The 26224-nt window shown below is 47.1% G+C and overlaps 1 protein-coding gene and 1 pseudogene across 7 annotated transcripts; one reads left to right on the forward strand and one right to left on the reverse strand.

Annotated features, from left to right (window-relative positions):
* The first annotated feature begins 224 nt into the window (after positions 1 to 224).
* On the forward strand, positions 225 to 289 carry LOC123569587 (U6 spliceosomal RNA; annotated as a pseudogene).
* Positions 290 to 4435: 4146 nt separating this feature from the next.
* On the reverse strand, positions 4436 to 26050 carry RAD51D (RAD51 paralog D). 7 transcript variants are annotated; one of them, XM_065531231.2, is made up of 11 exons: positions 25723 to 26050; positions 25301 to 25362; positions 24693 to 24811; positions 14015 to 14096; positions 13636 to 13770; positions 13034 to 13129; positions 9694 to 9784; positions 9494 to 9564; positions 7450 to 7614; positions 7210 to 7279; positions 4436 to 4614 (listed from the first exon to the last, which is right to left on the reverse strand). In XM_065531231.2, exons 1-11 carry the CDS (start codon positions 25802 to 25804, stop codon positions 4583 to 4585), a joined length of 1005 nt encoding a protein of 334 aa, XP_065387303.1. In that variant the 5' UTR covers positions 25805 to 26050; the 3' UTR covers positions 4436 to 4582. The 7 variants fall into 7 exon arrangements, with proteins under 7 accessions (XP_065387303.1, XP_065387301.1, XP_073875118.1 ...); XM_065531229.2 differs by lacking the exon at positions 4436 to 4614 and adding an exon at positions 6028 to 6936; XM_074019017.1 differs by lacking the exons at positions 4436 to 4614; positions 24693 to 24811 and adding an exon at positions 6028 to 6936.
* Positions 26051 to 26224: the final 174 nt, after the last annotated feature.

Consider the following 26224-nt stretch of genomic DNA (forward strand, 5'->3'; position numbering starts at 1 on the left):
ATAGTCCACTACAGTTAGAAACAAGACAAGGATGATTGTTACTGTTGCTTCTATTCCGTGTAGTACTAAAAGTCAGTTTATACAGTGCAATAGGACAAGAAAAAATGATAGAAAGCATTCAGGATCACTTTGGATTAATAATATACCTAACTCTAAGTTAAGGCCTATGCATCGCAGAGCCTTCTCCAATGCCAACCAGAATTCGACAGTTTAAACCTTACCCAGTGCTTGCTTCAGCAGCACATACACTAAAGTTGGAACAATACAAAGAAGATTAGCATGGCCCCTGAAATAAATTAAAAAATAAATCCTACCCAGACAACTGCATGACAGAACACAGCAAAAACCTAGTAGGATATACATCTAAATCCCTTATCTCCTCCTTCTTCACATCTCAGGGCTGCAGAGGCCCTGTTGTTTTGTTTTGTTTTTTTGAGACAGTCTCGTTCCGTCGCCCAGACTGGAGTGCAGTAGCCTGATCTCGGCTCACTGCAACTTCCGCCACCCGGGTTCAAGCGATTCTCCTGCCTCAGCCTTCTGAGTAGCTGGAACTATAGGCACCCGCCACCACGCCTAGCTAAATTTTGTATTTTTAATAGAAATGGGGTTTCGCCATGTTGGCCAAGCTGGTCTCGAACTCCTGATTTCAAATGATCCACCCGAATCAGCCTCCCAGAGTGCTGAGAAGACAGGCGTGAGCCTCCACACTCAGCCGGTCCTGTTGTTTTTTATTCAGCTTTATTTCCCCCTAAACCTCCAGTTCTCTTTAATACTAATGGTATCTGCCTTCTCCAAGTGTTTGTCATTCTCTTGTAACTTCTCTGGGGGAAATCAGAAAGAGCTGAGAAAGTAGATCTGTGATCCAGCTTTTTATGCAGAGCTAAGCTGAAAAGAGGTTGGGATGTGCAGCCCTTGCTGCTATCAGGGCAAAGTATGAAAAAGAATTTTGTGGAAACATTTACATATTTACAGCAGAAGGCAGCATGCAGATGGGACAAAATGGGTTTGGTATCAGGCAGACATGTGTCTGGATTCCCGTGCTGCCACTTATTAGCTTTATGTCCTTAACCTCACTGAGCTCCCATTTACTGTCTATTAAGTGGAATGAGTCCCTCTGCCACAAGGCAGTCCTAAGGTCATAATGAGACATGCATCAGGGGCCTAAGAATACATAATAGAGACTTGATTAACTCGTCTTGGGGACTACGGTAGGTACTAGTGAGAGGCTGCCCACCCAGCATCCAGTTCATCCACACACTCTCCTTTCTAGTAGAAAGCAGAACTCCCATTTTTCTTTCAGTGGCTCCAGCATGTGCTTCAGGAAAACCTGTCCCCAGCCTCAGCTCCAGGGCTATTTCCTAGTTGGTTTGAGTCAATCACAGCAGTCCCTTTTTCTTACCAGTTACTGTATTACACGTGGGTGTATGAAGCAATTCTGCACCAGTGAGATTTGAGGTGAGTCAGCTTTGGTTGGAAGTTAGTTCTGAGTTAGTCCTTTGTTAAATTAAATTTGGGGTCGGGTGCAGTGGCTCATGCCTGTAATCCAGGCACTTTGGGAAGCAGAGGCATGTGAATCACCTGAGGTCAGGAGTTTGAGACCAATCTGGCCAACATGGTGAAACCCCGTCTCTACTAAAAATACAAAAAGAGCCGGGGATGGGGGTGCATGCTTGTAATCCCAGCTACTCTGGAGGCTGAGGCAGGAGAATTGCTTGAACCCAGGAGGCGGAGGTTGCAGTGAGCCAAGACCGTGCCACTGCACTCCAGCCTGGTGACAAAGTGAGACTCTGTCTCAAACAAACAAACAAGCAACAAACAAACAAAAGCTACATTTAGCCTGAGGGCTAGTCACAGTGGCTCATGCCTATAATCCCAGCCCTTAGGGAGGCCGAGGCAGGCAGATCATCTGAGGTCAGGAGTTCGAGACCAGCCACAGCCAACATGGTGAAACCCCGTCTCTACTAAAAATACAAAAAAAAGTTGACCGTGGTAGCATGTGCCTATAATCCCAGCTACTCAGGGGGCTGAGGCAGGAGAATCACTTGAACCCGAGAGGCGGGGGTGCAGTGAGCCGAGATCATGCCACTGCGCTCCAGCCTGGGCAACAGAGCAAGACTCCATCTCAAAAAGAAAAAAAAAAATTGACCTGAGGAGGCTTCCGTACTTGGGCCCTTAACAAACTGCAGCCTTAGTATGCAAACTACCTGAAAACCTAACTTAGGAGTATACTTTTGTAACAGATTGCTGAGTCTCAGCCAATCATATCATCAGCTTCAGTGGGTTCCAGGCAGCCAACTATTCAAACCATTTTCAAATAAGGCAAAGGCAGAGCTGTAACCAATTAGCTGTCTCTGTATCTCATTTCTGTTTTCTGACCATAAATGCTTTCAGACTATGTTGCAGTTCTGGAATTCTCTGAACCTGTCCTGGTTCTGAGGGCAGCCCAATTCTAGAATTGCAAATAAAAGTCAATTACAATCTGCAAAACTATATTTGCTTTAATTTTGTCTTTTAACACCTTGTTTTCTTAATTTTTATTATTATTTTATTTTATAGAGATAGGGTCTTGCTATGTTGCCCAGGCTGGTCTGGAACTTCTGGCCTCAAGCGATCCTCCTACTTTGGCCTCCCAAGGTACTGGGATTACAGGCAGGAGTCATAGTTCCTGGCATGTTAACACCTTGTTCTTTAAAGGACACACAGGAGATGACCCTTCTCCTGCCTGTAGATATTGTCATGTCTGGATTGATGCTCAGAATGGCTGCAGCCAGGCTTTCATAAGGGGAACAAGCTTGAAGACAAAACCAACATAAAAGAACAGAGCAGAAGGATGCAAAGGCCCTATGCCATTTGACAATGAGCCACTAAATTAATGAACCTTGGGCTTCATGTTATCAGAGATAATAAGTGTCCCTGCCAGGAATGGTGGCTCTTGACTGTAATCCCTAGCACTTTGGGAGGTCAAGGTGGCTAGATCACCTGAGCCCAGGAGTTCAAGACCAGCCTAGACAACGTAGAGAGACTCCATCTCTACAAAAAATACAAAACTTAGATGGGTGTGGTGGCGCACACCTGTAGTCCCAGCTACTTGGGAGACTGAGGTGGAAGGATCACTTAAGCCTGGGAGGTAGAGGGTAGAGTGAGCCGTGATTGTGCTACTGCACTCCAACCTGGGTGACAGAGCAAGAATCTGTCTTGAAACATAAAACAAATATATATAAATAAGTGTCCCTATTATTTACACTTCTTTAAGTTAGGTTTTGTTACTTGCAGCCTTAATGATACATGGACCTTTTGCCTGAGTCCTTGGGAATTCAAACGTCAGATTTTTAATTAAGGCCATCAAGCGCTAGCACATAGTAGGATCTCAACATTAATTTTGTCTGATGTCAGACATAGGGCATACAATAGTCCCCTGTAAAAAATCTGTAAGAAGACACTCTGGGGACTCAGTGATTAGATCAAGAGAAAAATGTTCCTGCATTCCTCCCTTGCCATCTTTAAAATGTATTAAAGCCCACTCATTCATTCATATATATATATATATGTGTGTGAATATATGTGTGTGTGTATATATATATTTTAGATGGAGTCTCACTCTGTTGCCCAGGCTGGAGTGCAGTGGCACAATCTCGGCTCACTGAAACCTCCATCTCCCAGGTTCAAGCAATTCTCATGCCTCAGTCTCCCAAGTAGCTGGGATTACAGGTGCGAGCCACCACACCCAGCTAATTTTTGTATTTTTAGTAGAGTCAGGGTTTCACCATGTTGGCCAGGCTGGTCTTGAACTCCTGACCTCAAGTGATCTGCCTGCCTCAGCCTCCCAAAGTGCTGGGATTACAGGCATGAGCCACTGCACCTGGCTCATATATATAATGTGTGTGTGTATATATATGTATGTGCGTGTATATATATGTGTGTGTGTGTGTGTGTGTGTGTGTATATATATATATATTTTTTTTTTTTTTCCTAAGAACTAGAGAGTACCCTCAGGTCTCAAACCACTCCCATAGGGGAAACTGAAAGCTGACACTTTATGGAAGGAACCCCTGAGATAGAGCCAGTCCTTTGCTTTTTTAAAAATATATTTTTAAAACATCATTCATCTATTTAATAATTACTGAGCTTCCATAATGTGTAAAGAGAAAAACTGACAAAAAGTGGGAGCCTGTAGGCAGACACATGAACAGTGAATAAATAATACAGGGGAGTTACTGTAAGCATCGATCTAGATCACAGCTGAGGCATAAAAAAGGATGTCAGGGTGGGTGTGCACCAGATACTGGGAGCTGGGCAGAGACAGACACATAAGCAAAAGGAGCAAAAGGCACTTGGACAGGAGAGCCAGCCCAGCCCAAGTCCTACCAGGGGACTGCACAGTGTGATGTGACCAGAACAGAGTGCAGTGGCAGCAGGCAGGCAAGACAAAGCCCTGGTCTAGGAGGATCCAAAGGATAAAGGTGGCTGTGAGGGACACAGCCTGCAGGAATGTCACATGGTGGTCTGAAGTAGCAGTGAATGGAACACCTTCCCATGGTCACAGCAGCAACTTGAGTGAGAGCTATGGTGCCTTCAGATGGAGTTACAGCCCTAGCAGGAATAGACCTGTATGGACTGGAAATTAAATAAATAAAATGCAGGGATTCGTTTTGTTTTTTCTTTTTGAAACAGAGTCTCTGTTGCCCAGGCTGGAGTGCAGTGGCATGATCTCGGGTCATTGCAACCTCTGCCTCCTGGGCTCAAGCGATCCTCCCCACTCGGCCTCCTGAGTAGCTGGCATTACAGGCATGCGCCACGACGCCTGGCTAATTTTTGTATTTTTAATAGAGATGGGGTTTCACCATGTTGGTCAGGCTGGTCTGGAACTCCTGACCTTAGGTGACCCACCCACCTCGGCCTCCCAAAGTGCTGAGATTACAGGCATGAGCCACCACGCCTGGCCAATGTGGAGATTTAAAAAAAAAAAAAGTGTCCTGGCCTAGGAATCAAGTTCTGGGTTCCAGATCACACCTCCATTCTGCCACTAGGACTGTCAATCATCCTTTTTGAGCCTCGGGTACCTTCTCTGTTAAGTAACAGGATGGGCCAGATGATTTTTTTTTTTTTTTCTTGAGACAGGGTCTTGCTCTGTTACCCAGGCTGGGGTATAGTGGTGCGATCAGGGCTCATTGTAGCCTCAGCCTCCCAGGTTCAAGAGATTCTTCTGGCTCAGGCTCCCAAGTAGTAGGGACCACAGGTGCACCATGCCTAGCTAATTTAAAATTTTTTTTTTGTAGAAACGAGGTCTTATCATGTTGCCCAGGCTGGTCTTAAACTCTTAAACTCCTGGGCTCAAGTGATCCTCCTGCCTCAGGCTCCCAAAGTGCTACCCTTATAGGTGTGAGTCACTGTGCCTGGCCCCAGATGATCTCAAACTGCAGTCCTAGGGTCCTCAGTTAGGTATTAAGTACCTGAACTCACTACATACAGGGAATAGGGCAGAGATGCCAACCAGACACCACCTTGAATACCAACTCCAACTGACTGGTAGTGGCTCCCTGGAGTGCTGTATTGAGAAAAACTTCAAAAACACTGAATTCCACAAAAAAGAGTGCTTGTGCCCAATTGGTGATGTCTGCTATGGGCTTAAGATGTCCAAATAGTACCTCGAGTGGCAGGAATTTGCAATTTCCAGCTTCATGTATTGCTTCTTACTGTGGTTGCAGGAATGTGCCAATCACCCATGGTATAAAGATACTGAAGATTAATTTCTCCTGGGGTCTTCTGTAAAAGCAAGCCTGGGGGAACCCAGGCTTAGGCTTACCAACCCTGTCCTCAATCCAACCCTGGTGCCAGTTTGCCACTCCTTCCCAATCCTCCATGGTTCTATCCCTGCTGCATTCATCACCTCTAAATGTCATTACTTTCTGAGTGTAACTCTGACCCTCCTTTCCTGCAGCCAAGACATAACTGATTAATTACACAACAGGCTCTCTAACCAAGAAAGATGACCTTCCTTTAAAAGATGTGGCCAGTAAACAATCCTGATCAGTTCTCTACTTTTCCTTTTATTTTCCATTCCCTGGTGTCCTCCTCCCCTCCCAGCCAGGGTCATGGCTCTCAGATGGATGGCCACAGTGCTGGTAAAAGTACTAGGGTACTAGCTGTGGTACAGCTGGCAGGAAGAGAGGTGTAATTATATTGCATCTTGGAGCCACCAGCAATGAATTTCTGCATAAAGGACTAGATTTGCCATGTATTATTTACGTCAGCATCAATTTTCCCAGCTGGCTCTATTTACTGTGCAAATTCTCCTCTGCCTGTTTATGGGCAAGGCACCTCTGAACCCCATGGTTCAGCACTTCTGGTTACACTATACTGTGAAGGGGCCCCACAGGGCACCATGCATATTAAACGAGTGGCCAGATTCACCAGGGAGTGGTGCAGGTCATATCCTCCCTTTCTGTTAAATTATATCCCTGGGACTGCAGCAAGCCCACACGTTCTCACCTAGTTACAGTGATGCATGCAGGTCTGAAACCAAATCAGCAAGAGGAAAGGAGGAATAAACTGTTCTTTGGGCCTCACTGGGGGGAAACTGAAATACCACCTTCTAAGGGGAAATCAGGTGGCTCTGGGGCTTGGGGAATTGCCTTTTTATATTTTTAAGAGCAAAACAGAGATAAGGAAGAGTATTTCATTTATAAGCTTATTTGAACTCAGTAACTCAGAGACAGAGCTAAGGAAGAGTGGGCCCCCATTTAACAAATGGAAAGGCAGAGACAAAAAAAAAAAAAAAAAAAAAGCAGCAGCAGCAAAGGCAAGTTAGAGGCTTTCCCGGCTTCGCCACTGTGCTAGGAGGGAGCACAGGACACAATGGGGATGCACTGGTTTATCCATCCAGTCGCCAGCATGCCTCTTCCGAGATGCTCCCAGCCAGGGTGAACTTGGTTTCCACTGGAAACATACATATTAGAAATAAGGGAAGGAAACGTGGCACCAGTATGAATTTCTGGGTCCTCACACTGCAGCATCCTCTTTCGCCTGTGGTTTATATGCTTACAGAGAGTGAGGCCAAGGAACCCAAGATGTCTTTTCTGGCCAGCCTGAGAACTTCTGTAGTCACCAGTGCCAGGTGGCAGTAAACAGCAGGCACTGGGAAGAAAAGTTGGGAGGGGTCCCCAATGCTTCCCTGTTTCCCAAACAACAGCACGGGTCATGTCTGATCACCCTGTAATGTGGCGCTCTGCTCTGAGGTCCCCCAGGTCCCAATGTCTACCATCTCCTGGAAACCTGTTGGCTGGAAGAAGAAATAGGAAGGAGTAAGTGGAGTTAAGCAACCCAAGTGGGTAGCTTCTTTAGTTGCAAGGTTTCAGCCTCTAAAGAGTTCTTCTTGAAGACATCTGTGGGTATGGAAACCACCACCCTCCAGGGCCCAAGGTTACTGGTATCTTCCTGGGGTTGGCTCACCTGTCGGGGAGATTTGGTCAGACACGCCATGCGCCGGCCAGCTGATGCTCCTGCTCCCTCGATGGTGTCCAGGAGAATCCGAGTGCTGGGCACAAAGCTCCAGGAGCGTCCGAGGGCAGGTTTTAGCCTCCCGCTGTCCCTGTCTCGAGTTATGTGGTTGGTCACCTGCAGCAGAAACAGACTTACAGATCCATAATGCTAGTATATCTGTTACTACTGCTTCATTTTACAGTGAGGAAAACAGAGGCCTAGCACAGAGAAATAACTTCCCCAAAGTTACAAAGCCTAATGGCAGGTCTGGAACTAGAACCTGGGCCTCCTGACTTGTGCCCTGCTCTTTCCACTAAATCTCGATGCCTCAGGTTTGACCCAAACCAGAAGGCAATGGGGCACATGTCGCCATGTTGTCCAGGCTGGTCTCAAACTCTTGAACTCATGCAGTCCACCAGCCTCAGCCTCCCAAAGTGCTAGGATTACAAGCGTGGGCCACCACGCCCGGCCACTCAGTCTTTAAAAGGAAGGAAATTCTGACACATGCTACCAAGTGGATGAACCTTCAGGACATTATGCTAAGTGAAATACGCCAGTCACAAAAAGTAAATACCATATGATTCCATGTATATGAGGTTCCTAGAGTAGTCAAAAAGCATAGATACAGAAAGTAGACTGGTGGTTGTCAGGGGCTGGGGAAGGGAGAAATGAGTTATTTTTAATGGGTACAGAGTTTCAGTTTTACAAGGTGAAGAGTTATAGAATGGATGGTAGCGATGGTTGTATAACGTCATGAATGTATTTAACACCACCGAACTGTATACCTTAAAATAGTTAAGGTAGTAAATTTTATGTTATATGTATTTTACCACAATAAGAGAAGTTGGAAAAAATATATAGCTGCTAAAAATTACATTTGTAAAAAATATATTTTAAAACATAGGAAATGGACTCAGATGGTATTTTTTGTGTTGTTGTTTTGGTTTGTTTTTGAGATGAGGTTTTGCTCTGTTGCCCAGGCTGGAGTGCAGTGGCATTATCACAGCTCACTGCAGCCTCGACCTCCCAGGCTCAAGCAATTTTCCTGCCACCGAGGCCACCTAGTTTTTCTATTTTTTGTAGAGGTGGGGTTTTTCCATGTTGCCCAGGCTAGTCTCGAACTCCTGGGCTCAAGTGATCCACCAGCCTTGGCTTCTTAAAGTGCTGGGATTACAGGCATAAACCACTGCACCTGGCCCATTTTTTTTTTTTTCTCATGAGGTTAGTTTAGTTAGAAAGCTGGTTAAGAGTGGGCTCACACGTGTAATACCAGCACTTTGGGAGGCTGAGGCGGGTGGATTGCTTGAGCCCGGGAGGTCGAGCTGCAGCGAGCTGTGATTGTGCCCCCGCACTCCAGCTTGGGCAACAGAATAAAACCCTATCTCAAAAAAAAAAAAAAGAAAGAAAGTTGACTAAAAGTATAAGTAAATATGTAGAAAAAGTATTGTATGGAGATATGTAAAAATATCAATATGGTTTCTGTGGATATGGAGATTGATGACAAATTTGAATCTTATATTTATTTTTTATCTTTTCTATGAGAAGCATGCAGACTTTAAAAAAACTACCTCATAAGCAGAAAAAGTTACTTCAATAGCAAAAAGATCCATTTATATGAAGTTCTGGAAAAGGCCAAACTATTGGGATGGAAAACAGATCAGTGGTTGCCTGGGCCTGGGGGACCTTTTGGTGGGGTCACAAGACTGGATACAACTATATCCATTAGTCAAACTTCAGACAAAGAGAAAGGTACTCTATGTAAATTATACCTCAATAAACCTTTCTAAAAAGAAAAAATGTAGGAAAACAAAACAAAACAAAACAACAAAAAAACAACAAGACAATTCCTGATTCCCGTAGCTATTTATGGTGCAAAGCTGTAGCTGACCCAGGGAAGCTGGAATATGTCCCTTTCCTAAAGGGCCACTTTGGGGTTCAGAAGCTGACATTTAAGGGAAATAAAGAGCTAGCAATAACTAGAAATCAAGTTCATTGGCCAAGTCTGCTTCCTCACCACCACTGCCATGCCAAGGTCCCGGGCCAGGGTCTTCAGCTCTCGGGCCAGCTGCATCATCAAGGCCAAGCCTGCAGGACGAGGAGAAGCAGAGAGGCAGGGCAGTGGAAAACCAGGGACGGGGCTGGCCAGAGACCAGACTCCAGAGCTGGGAGGCGAGGTCACGTTCCACTGGCCCCAGGCTCTGCCACATCACTCACCTTCCCTCTGCTGACCTCCCAGAAGTGGGGAGACCACCGCAGTGACCGAGTCCACCACCACCACCTTCATAGTCCCTGAAGAACCAGTCACCTAAAGGAATGTGGGGGAAGCACTCATGAACCTGTTGGCCTCTAGGACACATTACAGGACAAGCTTGCTTTTCTATCTAAAACTAGTAAGAAATAGCCCCCCTCATCCCAAATACAGCAGGCTGCACGGGCATCACAGAATGTCATCAGCAGCAATGTCTCCCTCGTCCCATTGGTATGTATAACAGACTTCAGTGAAGACTTGGGTAGAAAGAAAGGGTTTAAATCACAGGACATCAAAACTACACTAAAGTGGCCAGGAACAATGGTTCACGCCTGTAATCCCAGCACTTTGGGAGGCCAAGGTGGCGGATCACTTGAGGTCAGGAGTTCGAGACCAGCCTGGCCAACATGGTGAAACCCCATCTCCACTAAACATACAAAAATTAGCCGGGCGTGGTGGTGCACACCTGTAATCCCAGCTACTTAGGAGGGTGAGGCATGACAGTCACTTGAACCTAAAAGGCAGAGGTTGCAGTTAGCTGAGATCATGCCATTGCACTCTAGCCTGGGTGACAGAGCAAGACTTAAGGAATTTATTTGGAGGCATTTTAGATATGGAAGATGAGGACTGGAGGCATGATCTAGAAGAAGACAGTGAAGTAAAGAGAAGGCTAAACTCTTCAGCCAAGGAAGTTAGGAATTTGAGGTTAGTAGTTAGCAGGACAGGGGAAAGAAAGGAGGGAGTTGGGCCGGGTGCGGTGGCTTAAGCCTGTAATCCCAGCACTTTGGGAGGCCGAGACGGGCAGATCACGAGGTCAAGAGATCGAGACCATCCTGGCTAACACGGTGAAACCCCGTCTCTACTACAAAATACAAAAAAAACTAGCCGGGCGAGGTGGCGGGCGCCTGTAGTCCCAGCTACTCGGGAGGCTGAGGCAGGAGAATGACGTGAACCCGGGAGGCGGAGCTTGCAGTGAGCTGAGATCCAGCCACTGCACTCCAGCCTGGGCAACAGAGCGAGACTCCATCTCAAAAAAAAAAAAAAAAAAAAAAGGAGGGGGTCGGAAAAGAAGGGCCTTACCACCACGGTGGGAGGCTGGACACAGGAGAGAGATGGCTGCTGAGAGATCCATGACCAGAGGTCTCAGTACTCTACATGGGGCTTTCTGAAATTTGATGACTTTAGGGTAGTGTAGTTTTCAGTTAATTTTTTTTTTTTTTTTTTTTTTTGAGACAGTCTTGCTCTTTCGCCCAGGCTGGAGTGCAGTGGTGCTATCTCAGTTCACTACAACCCCCGCCTCCCAAGTTCAAGCGATTCTCCTGCCTCAGCCTCCTGAGTAGCTGTGATTACAGGTGTGCACTACCACACCCGGCTAATTTTTGTAATTTTAGCAGAGATGGGGTTTTACCATGTTGGCCAGGCTGGTCTCGAAATCCTGGCTTCAAGTGATCTGGCCACCTTGGCCTCCCAAAATGCCGGAATTACAGGCATGAGCCACCATGCCTGGCCTGGTGCCATCTTTCTAACCATAATTTTCTGTCTTTACACAAGAAGGAGCATCCTCCTGGTTTCCCTGGACTTAAACTGTTTTTGATGCTTCTTTTGTCTTCTCCCTTACTTCTTATATCCTGATTCTGGTTCTTTTTCTTTTCTTTTCTTCCTGTCTTTCTTTCTCTCTCTCTCTTTCTTTCCTTTCTTTATTTCTTTCTTTCCTCTCTTTTCTTTTCTTTCTTTCCCTCCCTCCCTTCCTTCCTTCCTTCCTTTTCTTTTTTCAGGGTCTTGTTATGTTGCCCAGGCTGGTCTTGAACTCCTGGGCTCAAGCGATCCTCCTGCCTTGGCCTTCCAAAACATTGGGATTATAGGCGTGAGCCACCGCTCCCAGCCTCAGATTCTTAACCCCTAGAAACTGTGAGATAAAAAATCCAAGTCTTAAGCCACCAAGGTTTTGGTAACTTATTATGCAGTAATAGAAGATATACCATCTAATGGTCCTACAGTAAAAAAATACAGTCTTCTGATCTGGAATTGAGAGATTTGGGCTATACGGTTAGTTCTTGTCCTAAATATGTGGTCAATTTTGGTCAACTCACTTCACTTCTCTGGCCTTCACTCTTCTCATCTCTAAAAGTGAGATCAGCACTACTCAGCATCATGTCTCAACAAACTGGTGGGTCATAACCAGCTATGACTTCTGAGAAAAGTATTTGTTCAACTTTTTTTTTTTTTTTTTTAAAGACGGGGTCTAGCTGTGCTGCCCAGGGTAAGGTACAGTGGCATGATCATAGCTCACTGCAACCTCCAACTCCTGGGCTCAAGCAATCCTCCCGTCTCAGCCTCTGGAGTCATTAGGATTACAGGTGTGGGCCACCACTTCCAGCTTGTTCAACTATTATATGTTCTAAAGTTTGTAAAAATCGTTGACTTTATATATAGTTGCGGGGATGCCTGTGCGAACATGTCGTGCTTTGGGGTGAGAGGAAAAGTTTGAGATGAACTATTCTATCTTTAAGGTATCCTCCACATCTAGTCATTTATAAATCAGTGCACCAAATCTTGTCTAAGCATCCAACATGAATAGCAAAGTACCAACCCAAATGCCATTCTAAATCCTCCCCGTTAACACGACTCTGAATGTGTTTGGGCACTGGGCAGAAATCTGACTTCAGGGATAGTGGGCCCAGGCCTTAGTCCAAGATACACACATAACTCCATTTTGGCCAACTAGATGTAAGGGGAAGAGGGACATATTAGTGGGCTCTGGAGAAAGATTCTTCATCCCTGATAAAAGGGAGGAGGTACAGAAAAGAACCATCTATCTTTTACTGCTTTGAATATGGATGTGGATGTGTGAAGACAAGATACTTGGAGCTTCGGCAGCCTCTTTGCAACCGTGAGGGGAAGAACAAGAAAATCAGACACACCAACTGTTGCCCCGATAGCATGGACCTGCTAACCTCCAACTCATGTGACATAATTAAATGTCCTCAAGGTTCAAGTCTCTGTCAGACAACCTCTATTACTTGGCAGCTAAAAGTATTCCTCACTCACCTAGTGGGGAATGCAGAGATAAATATGACATGATACTTCCATTCAGGGGGCTTTACTGTTCAGCAGGGAAGATGAACATGTAAACAATGAGGTATGTGATTTAGGCGCTTGGGAATTCCATCCTGGGAGTAGCAAGCATAGTTGGAGTCACCAAATTGCACATCTGCATTTCTAAACAGTCTGTAGTAGGACACCGGCCCACAGAGATAGCACCTGGCAAGCTGAGTTAAGCAAGGAGGGGCAGAACAGCAGGCTCACCTGCTGGGCCACAGTGCCTCGGAGCTCCTGCAGCACATCCAGCATCTGGAAGATGTCAAACGCATGCACCACCTGGATCCTCTGGAGAGCTTCTGCCTGAAGGGGTGGAAAAGAGAAGCAAGGGCTTTGGATAAGAGGGAGTAGGGGGTCGAGGTAAGGCTGAGAAGGAAGAGGCACCTGGATTCAAGGATTCAGGTCCAGGGTGGCAAATGAGCTTTGTCTAATGGGCCAGTTGTCATGGTGGTGGCTGCCTGGGTGCTGAGCTGTAAAGTACTCAAACTCAGGAGGAAAGAGGGATATGACTGATTAGTGATGCTTCTCATGGGCGAGAAATGGACTGGAAACACAAAGCTCGGTGTTTACCAGCCCTGGTTTAGGGCATGCACAGAGCTGGGAGGGTTTTCTGGAAGAATCGGTGCGAGTAGCATCCCAAATAGGATGATGGTATCAACAGGGGTGGCTTAAGGAATATGGGATGTATTAACAGAACAGCAAGTTTGAAGGCAAGGAATGACTATTCAACCCAAATTCTTACAATGTTAAGGGGTAATGGGGTTTTCTTGTGTCAGAATCTCAATGGAACCCAGCATCCTGCCCCTTACCTGTTCCTCCTCATCCTGGGTTTTAGTCTGAAGCAGCTGGAGGAGGCGGGAAGCTGTCAGCCCTCCATTAGAATCTACATACAGGATGTTTTGCTGCAGGCCATGGGCCACATTTGCTGCCACACATAGACATACCTGGGGGTGGGGGCATTGGATGAACTTGACACTTCAGAGAGGGTCCAGAATGGGAGCTCCCCACCAAACCTTGCCCAGATTCCAGCAACACAAATGCGCTGAGTCCAAGCCCCATTCCTCATCACCCATCTTCTCTCTGTTGGGCTCTGAACTCATCAGTATGCTGAAGCTCCCCCAGGGATCCTGGGCTATGCACCTACCACCCTCACCCTCAAATCCTCCTGACTGCGGGCCTCACGTGTACCTGAGTTTTGCCGCTACCTGGGCCTCCTACAATTTCAGTCACTTCTCCAGTATAAAGACCAGCATCAAGCAGTTTGTCCAGGCTGATGGCAAAAAAGAAGAAAATCAACACAAGAGGTTAGTAGGAAGAGAGGGGAAAAGGTACCAAGAAGAAAAGTAAGACATTCCTTTCTTTTTTTTTTTTTTTTTTTTTTGAGACGGAGTCTCGCGCTGTGTCACCCAGGCTGGAGTGCAGTGGCGCGATCTCGGCTCACTGCAAGCTCCGCCTCCCAGGTTCACGCCATTCTCCTGCCTCAGCCTCCGAGTAGCTGGGACTACAGGCGCCCGCCACCACGCCCGGCTAGTTTTTTGTATTTTTAGTAGAGACGGGGTTTCACCGTGTTAGCCAGGATGGTCTTGATCTCCTGACCTCGTGATCCACCCGCCTCGGCCTCCCAAAGTGCTGGGATTACAGGCTTGAGCCACCGCGCCCGGCCAAGACATTCCTTTCAAGCACTGGTTCTGTCTTTGAACATCACTGGCCAGGAGGCTTCTCCTGATGTTTTCTTCTGGGAAAGAGGGAATGCCCCAATGTTCCTTCTCTGGTCTCTCTTCATCCCTCCATTCTTAAAGATCAGCTTTCCAGAGAGGCCTCTTCACCCCATCAGAAGGTCCTCCTTTCATTTTTTTCATCTCAGGCCCTGTGGGTTTCCTTTTATTTATTATTATTATTTTTTTTTGAAATGGAGTCTCTCTGTTGTCCAGGCTGGAGTGCTGGAGAGCAGTGGCATGATCTCTACTCACTGCAACCTCCACCTCCCAGGCTCAAGTGATTCTCCTGCCTCAGCCTCCCAAGTAGCTGGGATTACAGACGCCCGCCACTATCCCTGACTAATTTTTTTAATTAGAGATGGGGTTTCACCATGTTGGCCAGGCTGGTCTCAAACTCCTGACCTCAAGTGATCCACCTGCCTCGGCCTCCCACAGTGCTACAATTACAGGCGTGAGCCACCAGGCCCAGCCGTTTGTCGGTTTCCTTGATAGCATTTCCCAAAATTTGTGTTTTTGTTTTGTTTTGTTTTTAAAAAAACTTTGATGGTGGCATGCACCTGTAGTCCTAGCTACTTGAGACGCAGAGGCAGGAGAATCGCTTGAACCCGGGAGGCGGAGGTTGCAGTGAGCCAAGATCGCGCCACTGCACTCCAGCCTGTTGACAGAGCAAGACTCCGTCTCAAAAAACAAAACAAAACCAAACAACAAAAAAAACAACTTTGAGATAATTATAGATTCCCAGGAAGTTGCAAAAAGTCCATGAACCTTTCACCTGGTTTCCCTTAATAATAACAATTGTACTACAAAATGTATTGTACTAGTCAGGGGCCTATAGTCCCAGTTACTTGGGAAGCTAAGGTGAGAGGATCACTTGAGTCCAGGAGTTCAAGTCTAGACCAGGCAACATAGCAAGACCCTTTTCTCCTTAAAAAAAGAAAGAAAATACTATAGTATATCACAAGTAGCAAACTGATGTTGGTACTATCCACAGAGCTTATTCAGATTTCACCAATGTTCCTAGCATTCAAGCACGTACGATGTGTCTAGTTCTGTGCCATTTTATCACATATGTAGATTTACACAACCGCTATAATCAAGATACAGAACATTTCCATCACTATAAGTCATCCTCCTGCTACTCTTTTATAGCTACATTCCTCCCAGTCACCCCAATCCCGAACCCCTGACAACCACTAATCTCTATTATGTTATTTCAAGAACAAAGTTATGTACATAGAATTATACACTATGTAACCTTTGTGATTGGCTTTTTTTTTCCTTTTTTTTTTTTTTTTTTTTTTTGAGACGGAGTTTCGGAGTTTTACTCTGTTGCCCAGGCTGGAGTGCAGTGGTGCGATCTCAGCTCACTGCAACCTCCACCTCCCAGGTTCAAGCAATTCTCCTCTCTCAGCCTCCCGAGTACCTGGGATTACAGGTGCCCACCAAAACACCTGGCTAATTTTTGTATTTTTTAGGAGAGACGGGGTTTCGCCATGTTAGGCAGACTGGTCTTGAACTCCTGACCTCAAGTGATCTGCCCAATACAACCTCCCAAAGTGCTGGGATTACAGACATGAGCCACTGTGCCCGGCCCTGTAATTGGCTTTTGTCACTCAGCATCATTCCCTTGAGATCCATCCCAGTTGTTGCATATATGGATAGTTCATTCCTTTTTATTGCTAAAAAGTATTCCATGGTATGGATGTACCACACTTTATTTAACCATTCATCCACTGAAGGCCATTTGGTTGTTTCCACTTTGGGGCTATTGTGAATAAAACTGCTATAAAGCATTTTTTACAGGTTTTTGTATAAACCCAAGTTTTCACATCGTTGGGATAAATGCCCAAGAATACAATTGCTGGGTGGTATGGTAAAGGCATTATTAATTTTATAAGAAACTACCAAACTATTTTCCAGAGTGACTATGCCATTTTACATTTCCAGTAGCAATGTATATATGAGTAGTCCAGTGTTTCCACATCCTCATCATTTGGTATTATCACTATTTTTTTATTTTAGTCTTTCTGATAGGTATGTAATAATAGCTCATTTTGTTTTTAATTTGTATTTCCCTAATAGTTAATAGTGTTGATTTTTTTTTTTTTTTTTTTTGAGACGGAGCGTTGCCTAGGATGGAGTGCAATGGCATGATCTCGGCTCACCGCAACCTCCACCTCCCGGGTTCAAGCAATTCTCCTGCCTCAGCCTCCCGAGTAGCTGGGATTACAGGCATACGCCACCATATCCAGCTAATTTTGTATTTTTAATAGAGACGAGGTTTCTCCATATTGGTCAGGCTGGTCTCGAACTCCCAACCTCAGGTGATCAACCCACCTTGGCCCCCCAAAGTGCTGGGATTACAGGCATAAGCCACTGCACCTGGCATTTTTTTTTTTTTTTTTTTGAGATAGGGTCTCACGTCTCACTGTGTCACCCAGGCTAGAATTCAGTGGCATGATCACAGCTCACTGCAACCTTGACCTCCCAGGCTGAGGTGATCCTCCCACATCAGCTCCCCCAAGTAGCTGGGACTACAGGCATGTGCCACCACACCCAGCCAACTTTTGTATTTTTTTGGTAGAGACAGGGTTTTTGCCACGTTGCCCAGGCCAGTTTTGAACTCCTGGGCTCAAGCAATCCAACCACCTCAGCCTCTCAAAGTGCTGGGACTACAGGTGTGAGGCAGCCCTTGCCCATTTTCTAATTGAATTGTTTGATTTTTTACTGTTGGGTTTTAGGAATTCTTTCTCCATTCTAGATACAAGTCCTTTGTTGAATACATGGCTTGCAACTATTATTCTCATTCTGTACTTCTCTTTTCATTCTGTTTTGTGCAGCAAAAGTTTTTAATTTTGATTAGGCCCAATTAATCAAAAATTTTTTCATGGATCATACTTTTGGTGTCAAATCTAAGAACACTTTGCCTAGACTTTCTCCTGTTTTGTTCTAAAAAATTACACAATTTGGTTTTACATTAAAGTCCATGATCCATTTTCAATTTTTATATAAGGTATAAGGTTTAGGTTTATTATTGCATATTTTTAACCTACGATGTCCAATAGCCCCAGCACCCTTTGTTCAAAGGCTGTCTTTCCTCCATCACGTTGTTTTTGTACCTTTGTCAAAAATCAATTGTGTGTAATCCCAGCACTTTGGGAGGCTGAGGCGAGAGGATTGCTTGAGCCCAGGAGTTCGAGGCCAGCCTGGGCAACATAGTGAAACCCTGTCTCTACAAAAAAATACAAATAGGCTGGGCGCGGTGGCTCATGCTGTAATCCCAGCACTTTGGGAGGCCAAGGCGGTCGGGTTACCTGAAGTCAGGAGTTCGAGACCAGCCTGGCCAACATGGTGAAACCCCATCTCTACTAAAATACAGAATTAGCTGGGCGTGGTGGCATGCACCTGTAATCCTAGCTACTCGAGAGGTAGAGGCAGATGAATCAAACCCGGGAGGCGGGGGTTGCAGTGAGCTGAGATCATGCCATTGCACTCCAGCCTGGGCAAAAAGAGAGAAACTCCAGCCGGGCACGTTGACTCATGCCTGTAATCCCAGCACTTTGGGAGGCCAAGGCGGGCGGATCACCTGAGGTCAGGAGTTCAAGACCAGCCTGACCAATATGGAGAAACCCCGTCTCTACTAAAAATACAAAAAAAAATTAGCTAGGCCTGGTGGTGTGTGCCTGTAGGAGAATTGCTTGAACCCGGGGGGGCGGAGGTTGCGGTGAGCCGAGATCACGCCATTGCACTCCAGGTCAGGCAACAAGAGTGAAACTCCATCTCAAAACAAAAAAAAGAGAGAGAGAAACTCCGTCTAAAAAAAAAAAAAAAAAAAATACAAATACAAATAACCAGGCATGGTGTCCCATACCTGTAGTCCCAGCTACTTGGGAGGCTTGGGGTGGAAGGATTGCCTGAGCCCAGGGAGGTCAAGGCTGCAGTGAGCTGTAATAGCACCAGCACCCTCCATCCTGGGTGACAGAGCAAGACCCTGTCTCAAAAAAAAAAAAAAAAAATTAGTTGTATATACTTGTGGAGGTCTATTTCTGGGTTCTCTACTCTGTTCCATTGATCTGTGTCCATCTGTCCCTTGGCCAATACCACACTAGGCTTAACTGTGTAGCTATATAGCAAGTCTTAACCCTGGGTAGACTGATTCCTCCAACTGTCCTTTTTCCAAACTGTTTTAGCTAATCTAGGTAAAATTGGTCTTTCCGTAATTATTAGAATAAGCTTGCCTATGTCTATTAAAAAAAAAAAAAAAAACCCTTGCTGGGATTTTAATAGAAATGGCATTAAATTACAGATCAACTTGGGGACAATTGAAATCTTCATTATGTTCAGTTTCCCAATCCATGAACAAAGTACATGTCATCCATTTATCTGAGTCATCTTTGATCTCCTTCATCAGCAATTTGAAATTTTTCAGCAGGCAGATTCTACACATGCTTTGTTAGACTTATACCCAAGTATTTCATTTTCTGCGAAGCAACTATAAATGGTATTGTGTTTTTGTTTGTTTGTTTTGGTTTTTTTTGAGACAGTTTAACTCTGTCACCTAGGCTGAAGTGCAGTGGCACAATATCCGCTCACTGCAACTTTCGCCTCCCAGATTCAAGTGATTCTCCTGTCTCAGCCTCCCGAGTAGCTGGGATTACAGCCACCCACCACCACACCCAGCTAATTTTTGTATTTTTAGTAGACACCAGGTTTCACCATGTTGGCCAGGCTGGTCTCAAACTCCTGACATCCGGTGATCCACTTGCCTCAGCCTCCCAAAGTGCTGGGATTACAGGCATGAGCCACTGCAGCTGGCCAATAAATGGTAGTGTTTTTTATTTTAGTTTCAACATGTTCATTGTGAGTATAGAGAAATGCAGTTGATTTGTATGTGTTGATCTTGTATCCTCACTAGTCCTAGGGGTTTGTCATTATTTTTTATTTGCTTGTTTTTGTTTGTCTTGGTCATCTAGCTGAGAGCACCATGGGGCAAGGACTGGGTCCTATCCCTATTGCATCCCCAGCACTAGCACAGTGCCTGAAATACAGGAGGTGCCCAATAATCATTCCAGAAAAATGAGTAATAGAAAGGTGCTATCACTTTTATTTAGCTTCTGTATCATCAACACTGGCTGTGAAAGACTTGGGATAAACCTCATGACATGCCAATTCCTAATCCAGGTTCTGTCCTTCAACCACATGAAACAGGTCACCACCTGCCCTCCACACCCTGCCCTATCTCTAGGCTGAAGCTTCTTCCCCACAGCCTGTACCAATGCCTGACCACATGCGTCCCTTTCCTAGCCCTACAATCACCTTCCCAGGTTCCCGTCCTTGAGATGGTTGTTGAAGACCTCCCATGACCTCTCTGTATATGTCAAGCAGCACTTCAGTAAGCACCCCATCCATTTTTTCTTTCTTCTTGAGATAGAGTCTCACTCTGTCACCAGGCTGGAGGGCAGTGGTGTGCTCTTGGCTCACTGCAACCTCCGCCTGGTTCGAACAATTATCCTGCCTCAGCTTCCCGAGTAGCTGGGATTACAGTACCCACCACCACACCCGGCTAATTTTTGTATTTTTAGTAGAGATGGGGTTTCGCCCTTTTGGCCAGGCGGGTCTCGAACTCCTGACCTCAGGTGATATGCCCATCTCGGCCTCCCAAAGTGCCGGAATTAGAGGCATGAGCCACAGAGCCTGGCCCCCATCCATTTTAATTCCAGGGACCCCCACGATTATACCCACAGGTTCCTACCAGTCAAAACATTCTGGTTACCACTCTAGCCCTGTGGCTTCTTGAGATAATTGTGCTCACCCCGTCTCTGTTTAATAAGCATCCAGCCTCTGCCCCTCCTGATTCCATTCTTCCCATGGAGATCAAGGGAACCCCAGTGTGGTCCCCAGACTAGGTACATCAGCAACCTTTAAGGAATAGCTAGAAATGCAAATTCACAGCTCCCCTCCCCGAGACCTACTGAATCAGAAACTCTGGGAATGCAGCCCACACTTGAAACTTGGGTTTCAACAAGGCCTCCAGGTGATTTTGATGCACGCTTAAGTTTCAGAACCATTAGACTAGAGTAGTTAGTCTTAATCCTGCCTGCACATTAAAATCAGGGGAGTTTTTTAAAAAAAATGCCTATATCAGCAGTACCCAAAGTTGTCTGCACATTGGATTCACCTGGGAGCTTCAAAAAAAAATACTGATGCCTGGCCAGGCATGGTGGCTCATACCTGTCATCTCAGCACTTTGGGAGGCCGAGGTAGGAGGATTGCTTGAGCCCAGGAATTTGAGATCAGTCTGGACAACATAGCAAGACCCCTGTCTCTACCAAAACAAAACAAAAAAATCTTTTCAATTAGCCAGGCATGATGGTGAGCACCTGTAGTCCCTGCTACTTGGAAGGCTGAGGCAGGAGGACTGCTTGAGTCCAGGAGTTCAAGGCTGCAGTGAGCTATGATTGTGCACCCCTGCACTCCTGCCTGGGGAACACAGCAAGACCCTGTCTCTAAAAAACAAATTAAAAAATTAAAAAATACTGATGCCTGTGTCCCACTCACAGTGAATGAGATTAATTAGTCTGGGGGAGTCTTGGACTTTATAATATTTAAAAGAGTCCTTAGGTGATTCCAATGGGCACACAAGTTTGGGAACCACTGGCCTAGACTAATTAAGTTAGAATTTCTAGAGTTGGGACCAGAGCATGAATCTCTCTCTTGAAGTTTCCCAGGTGAATTCCAACATGCAGCTGGGGTTGAACAACTGGTGCTGACTCTAGTCAAGAATCAACCACATCCTTGGCTGTGAAGATCAGTCTGTATAAGTTATTCCCAAATCCCCTTCTAGCCAGCTTCTCACCTGAGTTTCCATTCCATGCCTCTCCTACTGCCCAGAGGAACTTCCTACCAATATGTCCCTATCACCTCTAACTCGGCATGTCAATAGGGAGAGACCCCTGTCTTGCCCTGTAAAGGAGAAGTGCACCTGGGTTTTACCACTGACTAGAATACAGGTTTTCTGGGACTTATCCTCTGCCTTTCCCTCTGAACTGCCTTTTAGCCATTCTTTCAGTCATCCATTCACACACCACCTCAATGCCTCATACTTCCTGAGTCTTATTCTAAAATGAGGGGACTCTGGGATGAACAGACCTAGCTCTGGCCTGTAAGGAATAATCAATCTCCCTCATCAACATAGCTTTTCCCAAGGTACATTACACGCTATAACACCCTGTAAGGAATCACTGCACCTCAGCACTAAAGGCTCTGAGGCAGCCTACAACAGAGAAACCTTTTTAATTTGGATTAGTCAGGCATTTCTCAAACTTTTGACTACAGAACTCCCCTCCTCCCAAGTTTTAAAGTTACACCATTAACTGTCCATAGCACATCGTTAGAAAGGCTAGAGACCGGGCACGGTAGCTCACGCCTGTAATCCTAGCACTTTGAGAGGCCAAGGCGGGCAGATCACGAGGTCAGAAGATCGAGACCATCCTGGCCAACATGGCGAAAGCCAATCACTACTAAAAATACAAAAAATTAGCTGGGTGTGGTGGCATGCACCTGTCGTCCCAGCTACTCGGGAGGCTGAGGCAGGAGAATCACTTGAACCTGGGAGGTGGAGGTTGCAGTAAGCTGAGATCGCGTCACTGTACTCCAGCCTGGTGACAGAGTGAAACTCAGTCAGGAAGGAAAGAGAGGGGAGGGGAGGGGAGGGGAGGGCAGCGGAGGGGAGGGGAGGGGAGAGGCTAGAAACCTGGTGAGTCAGCTTTGATTCTTCATAATATATTCCTCCTGGTAGTAGGCCTTGTCACAGTTCCTCTTCAACAGGTCTCCCACTAGGACCAACAGGTCCTAGATTGGACTCACACACCCCGGGCCAGCACTGCCAGGGCCCTGCTTGGCCTCTGCCACCCTTCCACCCTGCACACCTCTACCCCACTGCCTATAACCCTGCTTTCACAATGGCCTCCCGCCTCCAGGGAGGCAGCCCGGCAGATGAGTTAAGAGCCGCATTCTTAGACTTAGGAGTGTGACAGGCATGACCTTAAATAACTGGTCTGCCGTTTGCTAACTGCACGATCTTGAGCAAGTCATTTAACCTGAGTCCCAATTTCTTTGCCTTTAGAATGATGATTTATTTATTAATTTTTTTTTTTTTTTGAGACAGAGTCTTGCTCTGTTACCCAGGCTGGAGTGCCGTGGTGCAATCTCGGCTCACTGCAAGCTCCACCTCCAGGGTTCATGACATTCTCCTGCCTCAGCCTCCCGAGTAGCTGGGACTACACGCGCCCGCCACCACGCCCGGCTAATTTTTTGTATTTTTAATAGAGACGGGGTTTCACTATGTTAGCCAGGATGGTCTCGATCTCCTGACCTCGTCATCCGCCCGCCTCTGCCTCCCAAAGCGCTGGGATTAAAGGCGTGAGCCACCTCGCCCAGCTTAGAATGATGATTTAAACAGTAACATGTTCATTGGTGGTTATGATGAATAAATGAAATAATGTACCGTGAAGTGCTCAGTGCAGTGCCTTGTTCATAGAAAGCATTCAGCAAAAGTCCATCTGTTCCTCCATGCCCAAGTTCTGCCTTCTTCAGAGCATTCCTGAACCCACTCCACAATCACCCTGCAGGGACCTGAGGCAGCTGCAATCCTCCCAGCTTACCATTTGAGTGCACCCTCCATATCTGTTGGATTTATAAACTCCCTAAGCCCAAGGCCAATCGGCTTCCTGTTCACCACTTCCTCCTCACTGCTGCCTCCCTCGGTGCTTACACCTCTCTTGTATTCACTTGCTTTTCCCCTACACCCAACTAGAGGCCTTAAGGGCAGGGGCCTTGCCTCATTCGTGTGTATCATCTGCCCGTACCAAGCACCCAGCAGGCCCTTAGCCAGTGCTGGATGGATCACAGACTCAGACCCCCAACCAGGGAAAGCAAGCACCATGCTGCATGAACCCTGCCAAGAGAATGTGTTAAGGAAACAGAAAGGGCCAAACCAATCCAAAGACGTTTGTGGTGGCAATTATTCATCAATTTCTGAACAAATGGACCAGGAAAAAGGTCAAGACTCACTTGGTCAGCAAACGTCTGTCGTCTTTGCAACTCTTCCCCAACCCACCAAACAACGTGGCAGAATATAACTGCTCCTTTTTTTTGAGACAGAGTCTCGCTCTGTCACCAAGGCTGGAGTGCAGTGGTGTGATCTCAGCTTTCTGCAACCTCCACCTCCCAGATTCAAGCGATTCTCCTGCCGCAGCCTCCCAAGTAGCTGGGACTACAGGTGCCTGCCACCACGCCTGACTAATTTTTGTATTTTTAGTAGAGACAGGATTTCATCATTTTGGGCAGGCAGGCAGGCCAGGCAGGTCTCAAACTCCTGGCCTCCAGTGATCTGCCACCTCAGCCTCCCAAAGTGCTGGGATTACAGGCATGAGCACTGCACCCAGCCTGCAACTCCTCCTTTATCTGAACTCTCCTGTTCCCTACTGCTGCAGATGTGGTGAAGGAACCAAGGTCTGGGCCACATACTCCCGGGCTTGAGCCTCACCTTTGCCACTTGCTCCTCTTAGGTTAAAGTCAACTAAGGTTAATAATCTCTAACTGGCAGAGTCACTGAAGAGATTACCTAGAACATACGGGCAATGCCTGCACATAGTAGGCACTCAATAAATGTTCTCTCTTGCCATATCCTTAAGTAAAACAAGAATTAGGGCCAGAGAAGATGGTGAAAATAATGAGATACTGACATCTTGTGTGATAGGAAAGTGCTTCTCAACCAGAGGTAGTTGTGCCTCCCAGGGGACATTTAGCCATGTCGGGAGACATTTTTGATGGTCACAACTGGAGCAAGGGTGGTGCTACTAGCATCTAGTGGGCAGAGGCCAGGGATGCTGCTACACATCCTACAATGCACAGGACAGCCTCCAACCCCCAACAAATAATTACCTGTCCCTAAATATCAAGTGCCAAGGCTGAGAAACCCATAACCCTGTTATAGGATAAGAACTCAGAAGTCCTGACCCCTTTCCTTCCCGTCCATTATTGCTTAAAAAAAAAAAAACTCCTGTCTACTCAAGCATCAAAAGCAGAGCTGAGAGGCAGCCCCATCTTCCTGCCTCTCTCCTTCTTCCCCAAGTACACATACAAACCTGCCAATGCCGGTGGACAGGATGGCAGTGGAGGTCTTCAGTTCCTCATAGAGATCAGCGCCATTCAAGGGGAAAGCTGAGAACTGAGCCAGCAGCACCCGCCTCAGGGCAACCAGGGCCTGCCAAAGGGGCCCAGACTGCTCAGCAACGAATTGCCCATAGAAGCTGGCATCCCAGGGTCTCATTCACCCCACTTCTCAATATCTGAGACCCCTCTGCTCCCTTTGGCGTGGGATAGACTTTTGTTGTTGTTGTTTTAGACAGAGTCTCACTCTGTCGCCCAGACTGGAGTGCAGTAGCATGATCTCGGCTCACTGCAACCTCTGCCTCCTGGGCTCAAACCATTCTCTTTCCTCAGCCTCCCGAGTAGCTGGGATTGTAGGCGCCCGCCACCACACCCAGCTAATTTTTGTATTTTTAGTAGAGACAGGGTTTCACCATGTTGGCCAGGATGGTCTGAAGCTCCTGACTTCTGACTTCAAGTGGCCCGCCCGCCTCGGCCTCCCAAAATGCTGGGATTACAGGCGTGAGCCACCGCGCCCAGCTGGCTTGCGATGGACTTTTAAAGACACTCAGGTTTGGAGTGTGGAGATAGATACGGAGCTCACCTTGTAAGACAAGCCGCATTTCTGAGCTACCTCCTCCAGGTCTGCAGAAACCAGGTCCACCACTGAAAACAAAACACGTATAGCGGATTGGCAGAGAGGCGGGGGCCCTCCCACACTTGGTTCTTCCTCATCTGTCAAATGGGGTGTCAATTCTACCTCTCAGCAGGCCTTCTCAGGAGGCCACTGTGAAATCACAAAGCTGCAAGAGCCGGCGCGGTGCCCTGCACACAATAGGAATCCTCCACCCTGCTTTAGAGCTTGGCTCCCCACGCCCACCATTCCTGAGCCTCTCCAGAAGCGTGGCCCTCTAGGAATGGAGGAGAAGCTCCCTGCAAATATGCCAGGGCAGGGTGCCAGCCCTCGGGGCCTGCCCAGGCTGTGCGCGGCCCGCGCGGCTCTCTGGCACGCGCACACCCGGTCACCTGTCTTGATCCTGCGGCTCCTGAGAAGTTGGATCATCTCCTGGGTGAGGCCAGGGCACAGTCCGACTCTGAGTACGCCCATGTTCCCTGCAGGCTGGAAGAGCCCCAAGGAGGACTGCCAGTCACGTGGGCATTCGCGGGGTCCTCTCCAGACGCCCCTCTTCCACCCCTTCCTAGAGGGGACACAGGCGCGCTGGCTGCAGGAGGAGGAAGGAGGGAGGAGGAGGCGGCACCAAGGGTAGGGCTGGGGGTTATCGGCCCTCCCGGGATCCGCCGGGATTCCCGCTTCCAGAGCCCGCCAGCCCGGTCGGGCCGCGCTGCCGCTTCCGGGTTCCAGGCTGGCGCGCGGCGAGGACCTGGCCTGCAGCGCCATCTGCGGGCCGCGTGGGGCAGAGCCGCTGCGCCCCCTACACCCAGCCCGCGGCGCGCCACTCTCCACCGCCCACGACCCGCTCTGCGCTCAACACGCCACCCACGGCCGCATCCGGCCTCTACTTTCTAA

Source organism: Macaca fascicularis, chromosome 16 (assembly GCF_037993035.2).
Source record: "Macaca fascicularis isolate 582-1 chromosome 16, T2T-MFA8v1.1".
NCBI lineage: Eukaryota > Metazoa > Chordata > Mammalia > Primates > Cercopithecidae > Macaca > Macaca fascicularis.